Source organism: Bos mutus, chromosome 27 (assembly GCF_027580195.1).
Source record: "Bos mutus isolate GX-2022 chromosome 27, NWIPB_WYAK_1.1, whole genome shotgun sequence".
Taxonomy (NCBI): domain Eukaryota; kingdom Metazoa; phylum Chordata; class Mammalia; order Artiodactyla; family Bovidae; genus Bos; species Bos mutus.
Genome location: NC_091643.1, coordinates 11,306,935 through 11,325,714, shown reverse-complemented (window position 1 = coordinate 11,325,714; position 18,780 = coordinate 11,306,935). Strand labels below are relative to the sequence as shown.

The following is an 18,780-nucleotide window of genomic DNA, read 5'->3' as shown; positions in this document are numbered from 1 at the left end:
ACCCCAGAGATGCCATCAAAAAACTATTAGAACTTATAAATGAATTCAGTAAAACTACAGGGTACAGAATTAACGTATAGATCTATTGCATTGCTATGCACTGGAATGCAAAAGTAGGAAGTCAAGAAACACCTGGAGTAACAGGCAAATTTGGCCTTGGAATACGGAAAGAAGCAGGGCAAAGGCAAATAGAGTTTTGTCAAGAGAACGCACTGGTCATAGCAAACATCCTCTTCCAACAACACAAGAGAAGACTCTACCCATGGACATCAACAGATGGTCAACACTGAAATCAGATTGATTACATTCTTTGCAGCCAAAGATGGAGAAACTCTATACAGTCAGCAAAAACAAGACTGGGAGCTGACTGTGGATCACATCATGAACTCCTTATTGCCAAATTCAGACTTAAATTGAAGAAAGTAGGGAAAACCACTAGATCATTCAGGTATGACCTAACAGTGGAAGTGAAAAATAGATTTAAGGGACTAGATCTGATAGATAGAGTGCCTGATGAACTATGGACGGAAGTTCATGACATTGTACAGGAGACAGGGATCAAGACCATCCTCATGGAAAAGAAAAGCAAAAAAGCAAAATAGCTGTCTGGGGAGGCCCTACAAATAGCTGTGAAAAGAAGAGTCACGAAAAGCAAAGGAGAAAAGGAAAGATATAAACATCTGAATGAAAAGTTCCAAAGAATAGCAAGGAGATAAGAAAGCCTTCCTCAGCGATCAATGCAAAGAAGTAGAGGAAAACAACAGAATAGGAAAGACTAGAGATCTCTTCCGGAGAAGGCAATGGCACCCCACTCCAGTACTCAAGTTTTCCAGTGCCTGGAAAATCCCGTGGACGGAGGAGCCTGGTAGGCTGCAGTCCATGGGGTCGCTAAGAGTCGGACACGACTGAGGGACTTCACTTTCACTTTTCACTTTCATGCAGTGGAGAAGGAAATGGCAACCCACTCCAGTGTTCTTGCCTGGAGAATCCCAGGGATGGGGGAGCCTGATGGGCTGCTGTCTGTGGGGTCGCACAGAGTTGGACATGACTGAAGTGACTTAGCAGCAGCAGCAGCAGAGATCTCTTCAAGAAAATTAGAGATACCAAGGGAACATTTCATGCAAAGATGGGCTTGATAAGGGACAGAAATGGTATGGACCTAACAGAAGCAGAAGATATTAAGAACAGGTGGCAAGAATACACAGAAGAACTGTACAAAAAAGATCTTCATGACCCAGAGAATCAAAATGTGTGATCACTGACCTAGAGCCAGACATCCTGGAATGTGAAGTCAAGTGGGCCTTAGAAAGCATCACTATGAACAAAGCTAGTGGAGGTGTTGGAATTCCAGTTGAGCTATTTCAAATCCTGAAAGATGATGCTGTGAAAGTGCTGCACTCAATAGGCCAGCAAATTTGGAAAACTCAGCAGTGGCCACAGGACTGGAAAAGGTCAGTTTTCATTCCAATCCCAAAGAAAGGCAATGCTCAAACTACCGCACAATTGCACTCATCTCACACGCTAGTAAAGTAATGCTCAAAATTCTCCAAGCCAGGTTTCAGCAATATGTGAACCGTGAACTTCCTGATGTTCAAGCTGGTTTTAGAAAAGGCAGAGGAACCAAAGACAAAATTGCCAACATCCACTGGATCATTGAAAAAGCAAGAGAGTTCCATTAAAACATGTATTTCTGCTTTATTGACTATGCCAAAGCCTTTGACTGTGTGGATCACAATAAACTGTGGAAAATTCTGAAAGAGATGGGAATACCAGACCACCTGACCTGCCTCTTGAGAAACCTATTTGCAGGTCAGGAAGCAACAGTTAGAACTGGACATGGAACAACAGACTGGTTCCAAATAGTTTTGAAAAGGAGTATGTCAAGGCTGTATATTGTCACCCTGCTTATTTAACTTCTATGCAGAGTACATCATGAGAAGCGCTGGACTGGAAGAAGCACAAGCTGGAATCAAGATTGCTGGGAGAAAGATCAATAACCTCAGATATGCAGATGACACCACCCTTATGGCAGAAAGTGAAGAGGAACTAAAAAGCCTGTTGATGAAAGTGAAAGTGGAGAGTTAAAAAGTTGGCTTAAAGCTCAACATTCGGAAAATGAAGATCATGGCATCTGGTCCCATCACTTCATGGGAAATAGATGGGTAAACAGTGGAAACAGTGGGTGACATTATTTTTTTGGGCTCCAAAATCACTGTAGATGGTGACTGCAGCCATGAAATTAAAAGATGCTTACTCCTTGGAAGGAAAGTTATGACCAGCCTAGATAGCATATTCAAAAGCAGAGACATTACTTTGCCAACAAGGGTCCATCTAGTCAAGGCTATGGTTTTTCCTGTGGTCATGTATGGAAGTGAGAGTTGGACTGTGAAGAAAGCTGAGCACCAAAGAATTGATGCTTTTGAACTTTGGTGTTGGAGAAGACTCTTGAGAGTCCCTTGGACTGCAAGGAGATCCAACCAGTCCATTCTAAAGGAGATCAGTCCTGGGTGTTCACTGGGAGGACTGATGCTGAAGCTGAAACTCCAGTACTTTGGCCACCTGATGTGAAGAGTTGACTCATTGGAAAAGACTCAGATGCTGGGAGGGATTGGGGGCAGGAGGAGAAGGGGACGACAGAGGATGAGATGGCTGGATGGCATCACTTACTCGATGGACGTGAGTTTGAGTGAACTCCAGGAGTTGGTGATGGACAGGGAGGCCTGGCGTGCTACAATTCACGGAGTCAGAAAGAGTCGGACATGACTGAGCGACTGAACTGAACTGAACTGATGCACTAATAATGAAATATCAGAAAAATAAATAAAAAAAATCCCAGGTACAATTGCATCAGAAAGAAAAAAATACCTGGGAATAAATTTAAGGAAGGGAGGTGAAAGACCTGTACTCTGAAAACTCTAAGACATTGATAAAGAAATATAAGAGAATGCAAGTAAATGGAAATGTATACCATGCTTACACATCGGAAGACTTAATATTGATAAAAGTCTGTTGTACTAACCAAGGCAGTCTACAGCTTCAGTCCAATTCTATCAAAATACTCATGCATTTTTCAGGAAGTAGAATAGATAATCCTAAAATTTGTATGAAATACAGAAGATCTTGAATAGCCAGTTATATTTATTTTAGGTAATGGGAGAAAAGTGTAGGTTTCAGAGCCATCTTTTTTTAAATATATATTAAGTATAAATGAGGCACCAGAAATGAAGAAGATGAAGAGGTGGGAGTAAATATTAATGAGAGGGAAAAACAACCAGAAAATGAATGCCAGGGAAACATTTAAGTGAAGAAGGATCCAGATGAAGGGATTTACACAAGGAGACAAGGTGATATGAGGGGAAAATCAGGGGTAAATGGTATGATTGAAGTTGAAGAGCAGATGGTTTAAAGAAGGGGAGTATGGTCAGTAGTGTGAAGTGCATCAGATAGTTTTATTTGACTCAAATTGCTTTTTCTTTTCGGATTTGACAATGAGGGGGTCATTATATGGCATCAGTTTTAATGGCAGATTCTCAGCAGAAGCTACTCTGGGTGGTCTAGTTACATTACATTGGATTGAGAAGTGAGTGCCAGGTGAGGAAGCATAAGTAAGGGGACAAGGAATGATACCAGAGAAGGCTGAACTATGACTGTTACAGAATGCTCTTCTACTTCATTATAGTAAGATATATTCATGATAGTAAAATTGAGAAAGAATGAAAGAATAAAAAACTCTTATAATCCTACACCCATTTCATATCTTTGTAAAATTTAAAATGCTTTTCTTTTGTCTTATAGTTTGTTTTCCTTATTTTTTAAAGGAGTATAATAAGATGGGAAATATTATTTTGAGTAAATGCATATTACTTTAAACAAAAATTACACACAGGTCAAAAGAAAATACTATCTTTGTCAGGGATTGGCAGTCTTTTTCTCTAAAGACCCAGATAGTAAATATTTTAGGGTTTGAAGAGCATAATAGCTCTGTCAAAATGACTCATCTTGCTGTTGTATCATGAAAGCTGCCATGAACCGTATGTAAGTGAACGAGTATAGCTATATGCAAATAAATTTTATTTACAAACACAGAGATAGGTCAGATTTGGCTTTGAGGGTGCTAAGTTTGCTGACTGCTGCTTTATATTTTTTCAAAAAGAATAACTTAAAATTCTCTCACTCTTTTTTATATACAGATTTTTTTTAGCAAATAATTTCATGGTTTATATGTATAATCAAGGATCTGTGAATTCTCAATCTTCAAATATTCAGGTAAGATTTAAATTTTATGTTTTAAAGATTTTTAAAAACCTTTTTTATACTGGATACTTTGCTAATATAGAAGACCTTATTCACAGAGGATATATGTAAAGTGACCTATGTATGCCTCATTTCACCCATTGTTAGGGTTTCTTGAAGTCTTGATAAATTAAAGACGAACTAGACTGACTTAGATAATCACGATGGTGTGATCACTCATCTAGAGCCAGACATCCTGGAATGTGATGTCAAGTGGGCCTTAGAAAGCATCACTACGAACAAAACTAGTGGAGGTGATGGAATTCCAGTTGAGCTATTTCAAATCCTGAAAGATGCTGTGAAAGTGCTGCACTCAATATGCCAGCAAATTTGGAAAACTCAGCAGTGGCCACAGGACTGGAAAAGGTCAGTTTTCATTCCAATCTCAAAGAAAGGCAATGCTCAAACTACCGCACAATTGCACTCATCTCACATGCTAGTAAAGTAATGCTTAAAATTCTCCAAGCCAGGTTTCAGCAATATGTGAACCGTGAACTTCCTGATGTTCAAGCTGGTTTTAGAAAAGACAGAGGAACCAGAGACCAAATTGCCAACATCTGCTGGATCATCGAAAAAGCAAGAGAGTTCCATTAAAACATCTATTTCTGCTTTATTGACTATGCCAAAGCCTTTGACTGTGTGGATCACAATAAACTGTGGAAAATTCTGAAAGAGATGGGAATACCAGACCACCTGACCTGCCTCTTGAGAAACCTGTATGCAGGTCAGGAAGCAACAGTTAGAACTGGACATGGAACAACAGACTGGTTCCAAATAGGAAAAGGAGTATGTCAAGGCTGTATATTGTCACCCTGCTTATTTAACTTTTATGCAGAGTACATCATGAGAAACGCTGGACTGGAAGAAACACAAGCTGGAATCAAGATTGCAGGGAGAAATATCAATCACCTCAGATATGCAGATGACACCACCCTTATGGCAGAAAGTGAAGAGGAACTCAAAAGCCTCTTGATGAAAGTGAAAGTGGAGAGTGAAAAAGTTGGCTTAAAGCTCAACATTCAGAAAACGAAGATCATGGCATCCGGTCCCATCATTTCATGGGAAATAGATGGGTAAACAGTGGAAACAGTGGGTGACTTTATTTTTTTGGCTCCAAAATCACTGTAGATGGTGACTGAAGCCATGAAATTAAAAGACGCTTACTCCTTGGAAGAAAAATTATGACCAACCTCGACAGCATATTCAAAAGCAGAGACATTACTTTGCCAACAAAGGTCCGTCTAGTCAAGGCTATGGTTTTTTCTGTGGTCATGTATGGATGTGAGAGTTGGACTGTGAAGAAGGCTGAGCACTGAAGAATTGATGCTTTTGAACTGTGGTGTTGGAGAAGACTCTTTCGGGTCCCTTGGACTGCAAGGAGATCCAACCAGTCCATTCTGAAGGAGATCAGCCCTGGGATTTCTTTGGAAGGAATGATGCTAAAGATGAAACTCCAGTACTTTGGCCACCTGATGTGAAGAGTTGACTCATTGGAAAGGACTGATGCTGGGAGGGATTGGGGGCAGGAGGAGAAGGGGACGACAGAGGATGAGATGGTTGGATGGCATTACTGACTCGATGGATGTGAGTCTGAGTGAACTCCGGGAGTTGGTGATGGACAGGGAGGCCTGGCGTGCTGCGATTCATGGGGTTGCAAAGAGTCGGACACGACTGAGTGACTGAACTGATCTGAGACTGACTTAGTATATTCTACTCTGCAGCAGAATTTAATTTGTTTATATTTTGTTGAATAAATGAATAGAAATTAAATAATAGTAAAAACAAGCTCAAATATTATTGAACCCAAAATCGTAGACTGAAATCTTTTCTTTTGTTTTACCCCCATTGGAGAAGGCAATGGCACCCCACTCCAGTACTCTTGCCTGGGAAATCCCATGGACGGAGGAGCCTGGTAGGCTGCAGTCCATGGGGTTGCTGAGAGTCAGATATGACTGAGAGAGTTCACTTTCACTTTTCACTTTCATGTATTGGAGAAGGAAATGACATCCCACTCCAGTGTTCTTGCCTGGAGAATCCCAGGGACAGAGGAGCCTAGTGGGCTGCCATCTATGGGGTCTCACAGAGTCGGACATGACTGATGTGACTTAGCAGTAGCAGCATCCATCAATGAATCCTATTGATTCTACTTTTCAAATTATGTACTTAGAACCTACCTTCTTCCTCTCTCTCTGTCTGCTGATACCACTGTTTTTCAAGTAAAGATCATCTAGTTTGGGTTATTGTGATAACTTCTGAATAATCTCCCTGCTTCCACACTTTGCTCATTCCCTGGGTCAGGTCTCAACGTGACAACCAGATGAATCCTATTAATAAAACCTGAGTGAGTGAGTGAGTGAAGTTGCTCAGTCGTGTCTGACTCTCTGTGACCCCATGGACTGTAGCCTACCAGGCTCGTCTGTCCACAGGATTCTCCAGGCAAGAATACTGGAGTGGGTTGCCATTTCCTTCTGCAGGGGATCTTCCTGACCCAGGGATCAAACCTGGGTCTCCCACATTGGAGGCAGACGCTTTAACCTCTGAGCCACCAGGGAAGCTGGTCAGATTAAAAAAAAAAAAAACAAAAAAAAAAACCCCCCCCAAAACAAAAAACCAACCTGGTCAGATCTTGTTGCTTCTCTACTCAGAAGCCTTCATGGGATGAGTTATTGTTCACAAAGTGAAAACCAATAAGAGAAAGCCCACATGCAGCATCAAATTCCCAGCACCGCCAAAAATAAAAATAAATAAATAAAAACCTTTAAGTAGGGTGAAATGGTGAAAATCATTTTAGTATCCTGCAGGCTTTACACAGTCTGACCCTCTTTACCTCTGTGACCTCGTTTCCTGTTACTCTTTACACTGGTAATTCTGTTCAAGTCACATTGGCTTCCTTGCTATTCTTTAAACATACCAGACATGTTCTCCTTTCAAGAACTTTTCTCTATTTCCTCTCATCCAGATGTTTGCTCTTTCCCAAGATACAATGTTTTTCTCTCTCATTTTCTTCAGTTCTTTGCTCAAAACCATCCAATTAGTCCTTGAGTAGTCCAGATTTCAAATTTTAAAAAATGTTTTTTTTTTTAAACTTATACTTTTAGCCATGGTGGGTCTTCATTGCTGCAAGCGAGCTTTCTCCAGTCGCAGCTGGCGGGGGCTGCTCTCCAGTCGCAGTGGGTAGGCTTCTCATTGTGGTTTTTCTTGTTGCTGAGCTTGGGCTCCAGGGTGCAGGTGCTTCAGTAGTTGTGGCATATGGACCTAGCTGCCCTGCAGCATGTGGAATCTTGCTGGAATCATGTGGACCAGGGATCAAACCTGTATGCCCTGCATTGGCAGGCAGATTTCTTTACTATTGGACCACCAGGGGAGTCCAATCCCTATTTTAAATTGCACTCTTAATCTTCGTACTCTTTTACTTCTCCTGTTTTGTTTTTCTCCATAGTGGTTATCAATATATGATGTATCATATACTTTATTTATTGTTCCCTCAGTGCAATATAATCTTCATTTGACCAGAGCTTTTGGTCTGTTTTATTCAATGATGCCTCCCTAGTGCCTAGAAAAATGCCTATCACATAGCATATGATAAAAATTTGTTGAATATTATTGATATATATTACTTTACTTCTAATTGGAAAGGACCATTAATTTCCTTTTCTTGCTCCTTCTTGCTCCCCTTACTTCTAACATAGAAGAGTGCATTAATAAGAAAAATTACATTGATTTATACCAAAATATATAGCACCATGAGATTGTAGAAATTATATAATCTTCCTTTTTTGTTTGTAATGATGTTTGCTATGTCTCCATGTTAATTGAACTGTGGTCAGAGACTGATTTGGTGTGATTTCAGTCCTTTAAAGTTTATTGTTGTGTTTCATGGCTCAAAATATGGTTTCATTTTTGTAAATGTTCTGTGTTCTTTAAAAAGAAAGTGTAATGTTACTCAGCCATAAAAAAGAATGATGTAATGCCATTTGTAGCAACAAAGATGAACCTGGGGATTTATATGTTAAGTGAAAAAAGATGGAGAAAGGCAAATATCATGTGATATTACTTATATGTGAAATCTAAAAAATGATGTAAGTGGAATTATTTACAAAATGGAAATAGACTCACAGACATAGAAAATATAACTTGTGATTATCAGAAAGGATGATGGAGGGAGAGATAAATTAGGACTTAGGGATTGATATATACATGTGATTATTTATAAAATAGATAAATGACAAGGATCTACTGTATAGCACAGTATATTCAATGTCTTGTAATAACTTGTAATGGAAAAGGATCTGAAAAAGAGTACATTTATATGTATGTATGTATAACTGAATCACTTTATTGTACACCTGAAGCTGCTGCTGCTGCTGCTGAGTTGCTTCAGTCATGTCTGACTCTGTGCGACCCCATAGATGGCAGCCCACGAGGCTCCCCCGTCCCTGGGATTCTCCAGGCAAGAACCTGAAGCTACTACTACATTGTAAATTAACTACATGCTTCAGTAAAAAGTAGTTAAAAAGAACTCTGTGCAAGAAAAGTGTATTTCATATAGTTAAAGTGTAGTATTCTATCTCTATGAGGTTAACATTCTATTCAAGTCCTCTATAGATTCTGAATGCTAGACTTACCTGTTACTGACAGAAATGTCTGCTTAAAAATCTTTAGTATGATTATGCATTTATTTTTATTATTATTTCATTTTTGACTTTTTATATTTTGAAGCTATGTTATTAAATGAATGCAAATTTGGAATATTTATATCTTCCTGGTGAATTGAAACTCTTATCATTAAGAAACGTCCCTCTTTATCTCTAGTAATGCTTTTTACCTTAAAGTCTACATTTCCAATATTAGTATTGCTTCAGAGTTATCCTTTTGGTTTGTGTTGGTGTGGTATATCTTTTTCTAGATCTTCAATTTTTTGTGTGTGACCTTAAATTTTAGACATCTCATTTTAGCAGACTATCAGAATTTAAAGAATATCCAGAGTCACAATCTTTGTCTTTTAATTAATGACCTAAATTTCTATTTTGGAAAATAATTTTACCTAAAATATGATATAAAACTTTGGAAACAGTGTAAATTAATACACCAAGCATTGAACTGAAAAGTGGCATTAATATAGTGAAAGTGGCAAACCTGGGGAGATGTTTTTCTCTGAATGTCTTTTTATTCACAATGATATAAACAGTATACTGCTACTGCTAAGTCACTTCAGTCGTGTCCGACTCTGTGTGACCCCACAGACGGCAGCCACCAGGCTCCCCTGTCCCTGGGATTCTCCAGACAAGAATACTGGAGAGGGTTGCCATTTCCTTCTCTAATGCATGAAAGTGAAAAGTGAAAGTGAAGTCGCTCAGTCCTGTCCGACTCTTAGAGACCCCATGGACTGCAACCTACCAGGCTCCTCCATCCATGGGATTTTCCAGGCAAAGTACTGGAGTGGGGTGCCATTGCCTTCTCCGATAGACAGTATAGAGCCTATGAAAAGTATTCAGAAAGTTCTAAGTATAAAAAGTTAAGAAGTCATTAGAAAGTTTTGTCAACTCCTAGGTAACTACTTTACTTTCTCCCTTCTAGGGTCAATGCTACTACCAAGGATATATTGAAGGATATCCGAATTCTTTTGTCACACTTAGCACGTGCTCTGGACTGAGGTTATGTATATTTTGTCCTTGTTATGCAAACACCATAGTTGTGATATTTGGCTGCAGTGAACTGGTTAGTTTATTCCAAGTGTGGAGCTGGTGGAGGATTTCCATGTGGAGAATATTCCCATGTGGATATTCCCATCATACCACTGAATGATATATTCCTCTGAATATGTTTCTTCTCTTATTTCTCCTCAATTCCCAGACAGACCAGAGACTTGTCACAACTTCCTTGAAAGTTTAGATTTCCTGGTGTCCTTGCTTTTATTCTTTATTGTGGAAATGACAGATGAACATGTTTGACTACAACAAATTGGAAGAGCTAAGTTCTGGGTAGCTTTTTTTTCAGAGAATATTTTTGTACCAGTTACTAGACTAGTGTCTGGAGATATAAAAATGCATAAACGAAGCATGCCCTTTCACACGGGAAATCATCTGCAGAGAGAGGAAGCGCTTTTGTATAAACAAATAATAATTATTATAGTACTTACTCATTTTTTCTAGTAATATCACTGTCTTAAACTCTCTAAGAATTGTAAAGTTTCCTCCTTTGTGCTTGGAGGGCTTTCCATTCTGTCAGGACATTCTTCATCTTCATTTTTGTAGTATAGGATCCTTGTTTTCACAAACGAATTTTACTTGGTGCTTTTTACATGGAATTCTAAAATTTGGTTTTTAGAGAATAGTCGCTAGAACTGTTACCTATATTCAAGGAAGAATACTTATAAAAGTTGTTTACTCTATGTTACTTTAAATTTCTTATTCAGATTATGTACATAAAATTCATAAATGCCTTGTAATTACTGCTAAATTTTATTTTTATGGATAAAATTGCTCATTATCCTTTTGTTATACAAGCAATGTAAGCATTATAGTGCAAAACAGATCAAAATTTTTACAAATTTCTATATGCTGTTGCTTTCATTAAATCACTGACTTGGAGGACAGGGGAATGACTTGATCATGTAATGCTGTATACACAGTACTGCTGCATACCTAAGCAACTGATTATGTAATTTCTGATTTAATAATTTCAGCTATGTTTATAACTATAAAGAAAATTAGATAGATAGTTTTTGGAATTGGGAAAATTTTTATTTTTGGTCTGTTCAGAGTCATCTACAAAATACAAAGACTGTGGGACAAAATACAGAGCCCAAAAACATTCTGTATCTTTTCTTTCTTCTCCTTCCCCTCTTTCCTTCCTCCTCCTCATCCTCTTTTTGGAATTCTGTCAGAGTTTTATAATATAGAATTAATTATAGAATTAGTTAAAATTAGAATTATAAAATAGAATGAAAATCAGTAAAATTTTGTCCTTAATTTTACAGAGGAATATTGCAGTTTGAAAATGTTTCGTATGGAATTGAGCCTCTGGAATCTGCATTTGAATTTCAGCATCTTCTTTACAAACTAGGGAATGGAAAGAATGAATTTACAGTTCTTACTGAAAATAAAGAAGACACAGAACAAAACCCAATGGACTATAACATTTTTATAAGTGAAAAAGTGAGTTGTGCATGTTTTATTACTCTTTCAAGGCAGTTATTGTTTCTATTTATTTTTAAAGGAAATTTATTAACCCGTTAGATAGCTGTAGCTACTTTTCTTTAACATTCTCACTTTTTCTTAGCCTTAACAACTTCCTTTGAACCATACGTTACCTTTTTCTCTTTGCAACAATCATTTACTTTTTATTAACTGTGCATATTAGGGCATATTCAATATAAATGTTAAAAACTCACTTCCTGCTTTTATCTCTATATTCCTGGAAATTATTGATTAATCAAATATTTATGAAATCTGCATTTATAACCAAGAAATCAGCATTAATTAAATTATAGATATAATTAAAATGTCATAAGTTGAATTGCCATGTATGGCCAATGTAAATTGTTCACCTGTATAACTGCATGTTTTGGTCCTCACAAAAGTAGTTATGAAAGAGAAAATATTTTTGCCAAGTAAAAGTGGCGTTAATATGCATAGTTTATACAAGAAGTATATGGAAGTGTTCACAATACATGTTCTACTTGGCTTCTGTCAGTTTTTTAAAAAATAGACCAAACTCATCAGAATTTAGCCAGACATGTAAAAATTAAGACATTTCTCAACCTCTCTTGCACCTAGGTAGAATTTTGTGACAAAGTTATAGATACTGACATGTGACAGATGTAACATGTCACATCTAGATAGAGTTCTAAAGGAAGAAAGCTTATCCTCTTGTCTTTTGCCCTTTCCTGCTGGCTGCAGTGTGAACATATTGGTACATCCTAGTCCACAATGATGGCAATGATACTCTACGTAGTGGAGCAGTAAGGTAGAATGAACCTTGCTCCTGAGGAATTTATAAGACTAAATCACCATGCCTCTTCAGTCTTTTAATATAAGAGAGAAATAAACTCCAACTTGTTTAATCCATTATTCTTGTGTCTCTGTTACAGCTTCTAATCCTATATCCAAAATAATACAGGTCTGAAATGTACAATGAAATGTACATGGAGTGCCAAAGTACTCAATGCTATCACACAAACACATATATATTTTAAAATGAAATTTTATTTACTAAATATGAGCAATTTTATTTTCATTCTAAGAATTTAGGAGAGTAATCTATAATGGCTTAGATTAATCAGTATGGTGGACATTGTTGGTGTTCTGGCCAAATTCTGTCAGATCCTTTTTTACTGTATTTTTGTATAGTGGGACATTTTGTCTTTGGTTGTGCTTTTTAAATATCTAGAATATGTTACTATATTTTAAAAGCTATTTTTACTTAAAAGTTTTCTTCCAGTTTTATTGAGATATAATTGGCAGTGTGTTGGTATAAGGTATACAGCATAATAATTTGATAAATATATTGTGAAATGATCACTGCAATAAGTAGTTAACATCTATCACAACATATAGTGTACAATTTTCTTTTTTTGTGCTGAGAACTTTTAAGATTAATTCTCTTAGAAACTTTCAAATATACATTGAAGTATTGTTAATTATAATCACCATGATGTGTATTCTATTTCCAGAACTTATTTATCTTATAATGGAAATTTGTACTTTTTGATCACCTTCACCCATTTATCCCACTTCACAGTACATACCTCTGGCAACCACCAACCTTTTTTCTGTACCTATGAGTCTGGTATTTTGTATTTGTTTTCTTCCCTAAGATTCCACATATAAGTGAGATCATACGGTATTTGTCTTGCTTTGTCTGACATTTCCTTTAGCAAAATGCTCTCAAGGTCCAATCATATTGATGCAAGGGCAAGCTTTCCTTCGTTTTAATGGCCAGTAACATTCCTTTGTGTGTGTGTGTGTGTGTGTGTGTGTGTGTATGTATGCATGCACCAAGTTTCTTTATCCATTCATCAATTGATGGACATTTAGGTTATTTTCGTGTATTAACTGTTCTAAATAATATTGCATTGAACATGGGGGTGCAGATAATCTCTTCAAGATGGTGATTTTTGTTTCCTTGGGATAAAGACCCAGAAGTGGAATTGCTGGATAATGGTAGTTTTTTCAATTTTTAAAATTTTTATTGGAGTATAGTTCGTTTACAATGTTGAAATAGATTCAAGGGTACAACAAAGTGATTCAGTTATACATATGTATGCATATATTCTTTTTCAGATTCTTTTCCATTATAAGTTATTAGAAGAATTGAATATACTTCCCTGTTCATGTATATCACTTTTTTAGATCCACATATAAATGATATCATGTGATATTTGTCTTTCTCTGACTTACTTCACTTAACGTGATAATCCCTACATCCATCCATGTTGTTGCAGATGACATTATTTCATTCTTTTTTTTTGGCTCACTAATATTCCTTTATATACATATAACACATCTTCTTTATCCATTCATCTGTTTATGGATATTTAGGTTGCTTCCATGTCTTGGCTGTTGTAAATAGTGCTGCTGTGAACACTGGGGTGCATGTATCTTTTTGAATTAGAGTTTTTATCTTTTGTGGATATATGCTGAGGAGTGGAATTTGCTGGATCATATGGTAACTCTGTTTTTACTTTTTAAAGGAATCTCCATACTGTTTATTCTCCATAGTGGCTGTATCAGTTTATATTCCCAGCAACAGTGTAAGAGGGTTCTCTTTTCTCCATACCCTCTCCAGAATTTATTTGTAGACTTTTTAATGATGGCCATTCTGACCAGTGTGAGGTAGTATCCCTTTTCAGTTTTGATTTGCATGTCAATTAGGATGTTGATCATCTTTTCATGTGCCTATTGGTGATCTTTATGTCTTCTTTGGAGAAAGGTTTATTTAGGTCTTCTTCCCATTTTTTTGATTGAGTTGTTTTTGTTAATATTGCTCTCTATGAGCTATTTGTACATTTTAGAGATTAATCCCTTGTTGGTTTCATTGTTTACAAATATTTTTCCCATTTCATAGGTTGTCTTTTTGTTTTGTTTATTGTTTCCTTTGCTGTGCAAAAGTTTATAAACTTAGAAGTTTGATTAGGTCCCAATTGTTTATTTTTGTTTTTATTTCCATTACTCTAATAAATGGCTCCAAAAAGATACTGCTTTGATTTGTGTCAAAAAGTGTCATGCCTGTGTTTTTCTCTAGAAGTGTTACAGTACCCAGTCTTACATTTAGGTCTTTAATCTGCTGTAAATTTATTTTTGTGTGTGTTGTTAGAGAATGTTCTAATTTCACTGTTTTACATGCCAGTTTTCCTGGCACTGCTTATTGAAGAGACTGTCTTTTCTCTGTCTTATATTCTTGCTTCCATTGTCCTAGATTAATTGACCATAAGTGCACGGGTTTATTTCTGGGTTTTCTATTCCATTCCATTCGTCTATATGTCTATTTTTGTGCCAGTATCATACAGTTTTGATTATGTAACTTTGTAGTATAATCTGAGGACAGACTGTGATTTCCTCCAGCTCCTTTTTTCTTTCTCAAGATTGTTTTGTCTACTCAGGGTCTTTAGTATTTCCATATGAATTAAAAATTTTTTGTTGTAATTCTGTATAAAATGTCTTGGTGATTTCATAGGGATTACACTGAATTGCCTCAGGCAATATGTTCATTTTGACAGTATTGATTCTCCCAATGTAAGACCATGGTATATCTTTCCATCTGTTTGTTCTGTCTTCAAGTTCTTTCATTAGCATCTTAAAGATTTTGGAATGCAGGTCTTTTGACTTCTCAGGTAGGTTTCTTCTTAGGTAGTTTATTCTTTTTCATGTGGTGGTAAATAGGACTGTTGCCTTAATTTCTTTCCTAATCTTTTATTGTTAGTATATAAAATGTAACAGATTTCTGTGTATTAACTTTGTATCTTATAATTTTACAAAATTCGTTCATGAGCTCAAATAGTTTTCTGGTAGTGTCTTTAAGATTTTCTATGAATAGTAACATGTCATCTGGAGACAGTGACAGTTTTACTTCTTCTCTTCAAAGTTAGGTTACTTTTATTTCTTTTTATTCTCTGATTGCTGTGATCAAGACTTCCAAAATCATGTTGAATATAAGTGGTATGAGTGGACATCTTTCTCTTGTTCCTGATCCTACAGGGAGTGTGTCCAGCTTTTCACCACTGAATATATGTTAGCTGTGGATTTGTCATAGTGAAATTGCTCAGTTGTGTCCAACTCTTTGCAACCCCATGGGCTGTAGCCTACCAGGCTCCTCCGTCCATGGGCTTTTTCAGGAAAGAATACTGGAGTGCGTTGCCATTTCCTTCTCCAGGAGATATTCCCGACTCAGGGATTGAACCCAGGTCTCCCACATTGTAGGCAGATGCTTTACTGTCTGAGCCAAATTTGTCATATATGGTCTTTATTATGTTGAGGTAGAAAAGATTCTCTATGCTCAATTTCTGGAGAGTTTGCTTTAAATCATAAATCATTGTTGAATTTTATCAAAACCCTTTTCTACATCTATTGAGATGATCGTAAGTTTTTATCTTGAGTTTGTTAATGTCGTATATCACACTGCTTGATTTGCAAATATTGAAAACTCGTCAGTCTCCCTGCAGTAAATCTCACTTGATCGTGATGTATGATTCCTTTAATATATCACTGGATTTGGTTTGCTGGTGTTCTGTTGAGAATTTTTGCATCAGTGTTCCGTGATGGTCTAGTGATTAAGACTCCTTGCTTTCTGTGCAGGTGGTGCAGGTTCAACCCCTGGTCAGGGAACTAAGATACCATATGCTGCACTGTGTGGCCAAAACATAAGTCTAGGATCAGCTGACTTCACAGGACAATGCTACCAAACATTTAGTGAAGAGTTAACATGTATCCTTCTGAAACTATTCCAAAAAATTGCAAAGGAAAGAACACTTCCAAACTCATTCTATGAGGCCACGATCAGTCTGATACTAAAACCAAGCAGAGATACAGTAAAAGAAAATTACAGGCCAATATTGCTGATGAACATTGATGCTTTTGTTTGGAGTTTTAAAATTGCTGATTTAACTTTATTATGTATTTATTTTTTTGATTTAACTTTAATACTTATGGTTGTTTGGTTTATATTTTCTGTTTCTTCCTGGTTTAGTCTTGAAAGATTGTGCCTTTCTAATAATTTATCTATTTTTTTTAGGCTTTCTATTTTATTGATGTTTAATTGCTCTTAGTAGTCTCTTATGATCCTTTGTATTTCTCTGGTGTCAATTGTAACTTCTCTTTTTTAATTTCTGATTTTATTCGTTTGGACACTCTCCCTTTTTTCTTGATGAGTTTGGCTAAAGGTTTATCAATTTTGTTTATCTTTTCAAAGAGTCAGCTTTTAGTTTCACTTTCTATTTCATTTATTTTGCTCTGATCTTTATGAATTCTTCCCTTACACTAACTTTGGATTTTATATGGTGGCCTTTCTCTAATTGCTTTAGGTGTAATATTCTGTTGTTTATTTGAGATTTCTCTTGTTTCCTGAGGTAAACTTGCATTGCTATAAACTGGCTTCTTAGAACTACTTTTGCTGCATTTACAGGTTTTGGATCCTTATGTTTTCATTTTCATTTCTCTTTTTGTATCCTTGTGTTTTCATTTGTTTCTACATACATTTTGATTTTCTCTTTGATCTCTTCAGTGATCCATTGGTTGTTTAGTAGCATACTGTTTACCTTCTATGTGTTTTTGTTTTTGTAGTGTTTTTCTTGTAGTTGATTTCTAGTCTCATTGAATTGTGGTCAGAAAAGATGCCTGTTACTTTGATTTACTAAGGCTTGTTTTGTGGCATACCATGTGATCTATCCTGTAGAGTGTTCCATATGCACTTGAAAAGAACATGTATTCTGTTCTTTCAGATGGAATGCTCTCTCTATATCAATTAGGTTCATTTGGTCTCTTACGTTATTTAAGGCTTATGTTTTCCTTATTGATTTTCTGTCTGGATGATCTGTCTATTGGTATAAGTGGGGTGTTGAAATTCCCTACTACACTTGTATTACAGTTGATTTCTCCTTTTATATCTGTTAATATTTGTCATGTATTCAGGTGCTCCTATGTTCAGTTCAGTTCAGTGGCTCAGTCGTGTCCGACTCTTTGCAACCCCATGAATCGCAGAACGCCAGGCCTCCCTGTCCATCACCAACTCCCGGAGTTCACTCAGACTCATGTCCATCGAGTCAGTGATGCCATCCAGTCATCTCATCCTCCGTCGTCCCCTTCTCCTCCTGCCCCCAATCCCTCCCAGCATCAGAGTCTTTTCCAATGAGTCAACTCTTCGCATCAGGTGGCCAAAGTACTGGAGTTTCATCTTTAGCATCATTCCCTCCAAAGAAATCCCAGTGCTGATCTCCTTTAGAATGGACCGGTTCGATCTCCTTGCAGTCCAAGGGACTCTCAAGAGTCTTCTCCAACACAACAGTTCAAAAGCATCAATTCTTAGGTGCTCAACTTTCTTCACAGTCCAACTCTCACATCCATACATGACCACAGGAAGAGAACCATGGCCTTGACTAGACGGACCTTTGTTGGCAAAGTAATGTCTTTGCTTTCCAATATGCTTTCTAGGTTGGTCATAACTTTCCTTCTAAGGAGTAAGCATCTTTTAATTTCATGGCTGCAGTCACTATCTGCAGTGATCTTGGAGCCCCCCAAAATAAAGTCTGACACTGTTTCCACTGTTTCCCCATCTATTTCCCATGAAGTGATGGGACCAGATGCCATGATCTTCGTTTTCTGAATGTTGAGTTTTAAGCCAACTTTTTCACTCTCGTCTTTCACCTTCATCAAGAGGCTTTTTAGTTCCTCTTCACTTTCTGCCATAAGTAAGGGTGGTGTCATCTGCATATCTGAGGTTATTGATATTTCTCCCAGCAATCTTGATTCCAGCTTGTGCTTCTTCCAGCCCAGCGTTTCTCATGATGTACTCTGCATATAAGTTAGGCACATATATATTTATAATTTTATATGTTCATACTGTATTGATCCCTTGATTATTATGTAGTGTCCTTTTTTGGTTCCCTGTAACAATTTTTATTCTAAGTTTGTTTCTAAATAGCTCTATTTCATCTGATATAATTATTGCTATTTAAGCTTTCTTTTGATTTCCATTTGTGGAATACGTTTTTCAATCCCCTCACTTTCAGTTTGTGTGTCTCTCTAGATCTGAAACAAGACTCTTGTAAACAGCACTTATATAGGTCTTGTGTTTGTATCTATTCAATTGCTGTATGTTTTGGTTAGAACACTTAATTTCTTTGCATTTAAGATAATTATCAATATTAATGTTCCTGTTGCCGTTTTGTTAATTGTTTTTGGATTTGTTTTGTAAATCTTTTTTTCCTTTTTCCTCTTTTGTACTCTCCTCTTGTTTTTGATGACTGTTGAGTATTTTTAGTTGTATGTTTAG

At 36.8% G+C, this 18,780-nt stretch overlaps 1 protein-coding gene across 1 annotated transcript in view; it reads left to right on the top strand.

Moving 5' to 3' along the window:
- ADAM32 (ADAM metallopeptidase domain 32) overlaps nt 1–18,780 on the top strand; it is a 169,401-nt gene that overhangs the window by 6,543 nt on the left and 144,078 nt on the right. The window contains exons 4-6 of the mRNA XM_070364108.1: nt 4,191–4,266; nt 9,871–9,947; nt 11,273–11,450. Of these exons, the coding sequence (XP_070220209.1) occupies nt 4,191–4,266; nt 9,871–9,947; nt 11,273–11,450 (331 nt within the window). The remainder of the gene's footprint in view (nt 1–4,190; nt 4,267–9,870; nt 9,948–11,272; nt 11,451–18,780) is intronic.